General features: G+C 65.7%; 1 protein-coding gene across 1 annotated transcript in view; it reads left to right on the top strand.

The window, feature by feature from the left end:
- The first annotated feature begins 539 nt into the window (after positions 1 to 539).
- The window catches only part of GCGR (glucagon receptor), a 4,327-nt gene continuing 3,414 nt past the window's right edge, over positions 540 to 1,452 (top strand). The window contains exons 1-2 of the mRNA XM_004374085.3: positions 540 to 673; positions 783 to 885. Of these exons, the coding sequence (XP_004374142.1) occupies positions 611 to 673; positions 783 to 885 (166 nt within the window). The 5' untranslated portion in view covers positions 540 to 610. The remainder of the gene's footprint in view (positions 674 to 782; positions 886 to 1,452) is intronic.

Below are 1,452 nucleotides of genomic sequence, written 5' to 3'. Positions count from 1 at the left end.
GAGGGGGCACCCAAACACCTCAATCCTGGAAAAGGGGGCAGGGAGTGATGAAGACTACCTGAGCCTGTGCCAGCTAATGGCACACGGGGAGCTGGCCCAGGGCCACCTCCTCAAACATGGCACTGGGGACCAGGAGATGCCACCACGGCCAGTGGTGGGTGGCCGGGCCCCCCTTGGTGCCCCAGGTCGGGTCAGCCTGGCAAGCAGCCTTTCCCAGAGCTAAGAGTAAGTGGGGGTGGCGAGGCCCGGCCGAGGAGGTGGGTAGTGCTGGCTGCGTCCCCTTCTGGGAGCTGTGGGTGACCAGGCAAGAGGGTGGCTGCTGCCAGCAGACAGGGGAGGCTTTCTGGAGCCGTCAGGGCCACTGGACAGCCTGCAGCAGCTGGGGGATCCAACCCCACTCAGGGGACATGGCAGGGACCCTACAGTCCTGGCAAGGCCTCCCCCTTCCTCCCCCACTTCACCAACAGAACCCTGAGGCTGAGCAGTGACGGCGGGGAGAGCCCTCTGCTCACTCCTGGGACCCCCAGGTCCCCGGAGTGGGCACACCCACGAGGACCCCTTTGCCCAGACGCGCACCCCAGCCAGATGTGGGGGGCAGCTGCCAAGAGGCATGCCCATTACCCAGCCACGCCACCCCCACCTCCTGCTGCTGCTCCTGCTGCTGGCCCGCCAGGTGAGTGCTGGGTCCGCCACTCCTGGCCGTCCCCTCCAGCACAGAGGGGCGTGACTTTCTGCCCTGATGCCGTCTGTCCTGTCTGTCTGTCTGTCCATCTGTGCCCCAGCCACAGGCCCCCGCCGCTCAGGTGATGGACTTCCTGTTTGAGAAGTGGAAGCTCTATGGAGACCAGTGTCACTACAATCTGAGCCTGCTGCCACCCCCCACTGGTGAGCCCAGCCGGCCCCCCAGGCCAGCCCCTTGGGCGCCCAGCACTTCCTCTCACCTGGGGTGCACCAGTCACCTCAAGTAACCCTGTGAGGGGGGGGCTTTACCCCTGGGACAGATGAGGAAACAGTCCCAGAGAGGCTGGGACTCACCCGGCCATACAGTCGGGAAGTAGCAGGAACTACCCTCCTCTGCTGCGGGGTCCAGACCCAGGCCTCACGGGGGCCCCCAGCTCAGTGTGCACAGGGAGCGGGGAGAGGCAGCCGGAGAGGGGTGGGCCGAGCTCGGCAGGGAGCTTCATTATGTGAGGGGTGTACTTGCTGGGGGAGTCTAAAGCCAGAGGCTGGGGAAGCAGAGATACCCAGGGGCAGCACCGGCATCTGGGCACTGGGCAGAGAGGATCAGGCACGGGAGCCCCGGCACTGGTGCAGGACCCTTGGGAAGGATGCCGAGCGAATGGGGGTTCGGCTTGCAGATAGGGAGGTGCTGCAAGAAGGGTGGTGGGAAAGGGGGCACCAGGGAGGGCTGGAGGCGCATTTGGGACTTGGGTTTCCAGGGAAGGTGACCCC

The sequence above is a fragment of the Trichechus manatus genome, unplaced genomic scaffold, assembly GCF_000243295.1.
Source record: "Trichechus manatus latirostris isolate Lorelei unplaced genomic scaffold, TriManLat1.0 scaffold00028, whole genome shotgun sequence".
Taxonomy (NCBI): domain Eukaryota; kingdom Metazoa; phylum Chordata; class Mammalia; order Sirenia; family Trichechidae; genus Trichechus; species Trichechus manatus.
The sequence above is the reverse complement of the archived record's forward strand: the minus strand, read 5'-3'. Positions and strand labels throughout refer to the sequence as shown.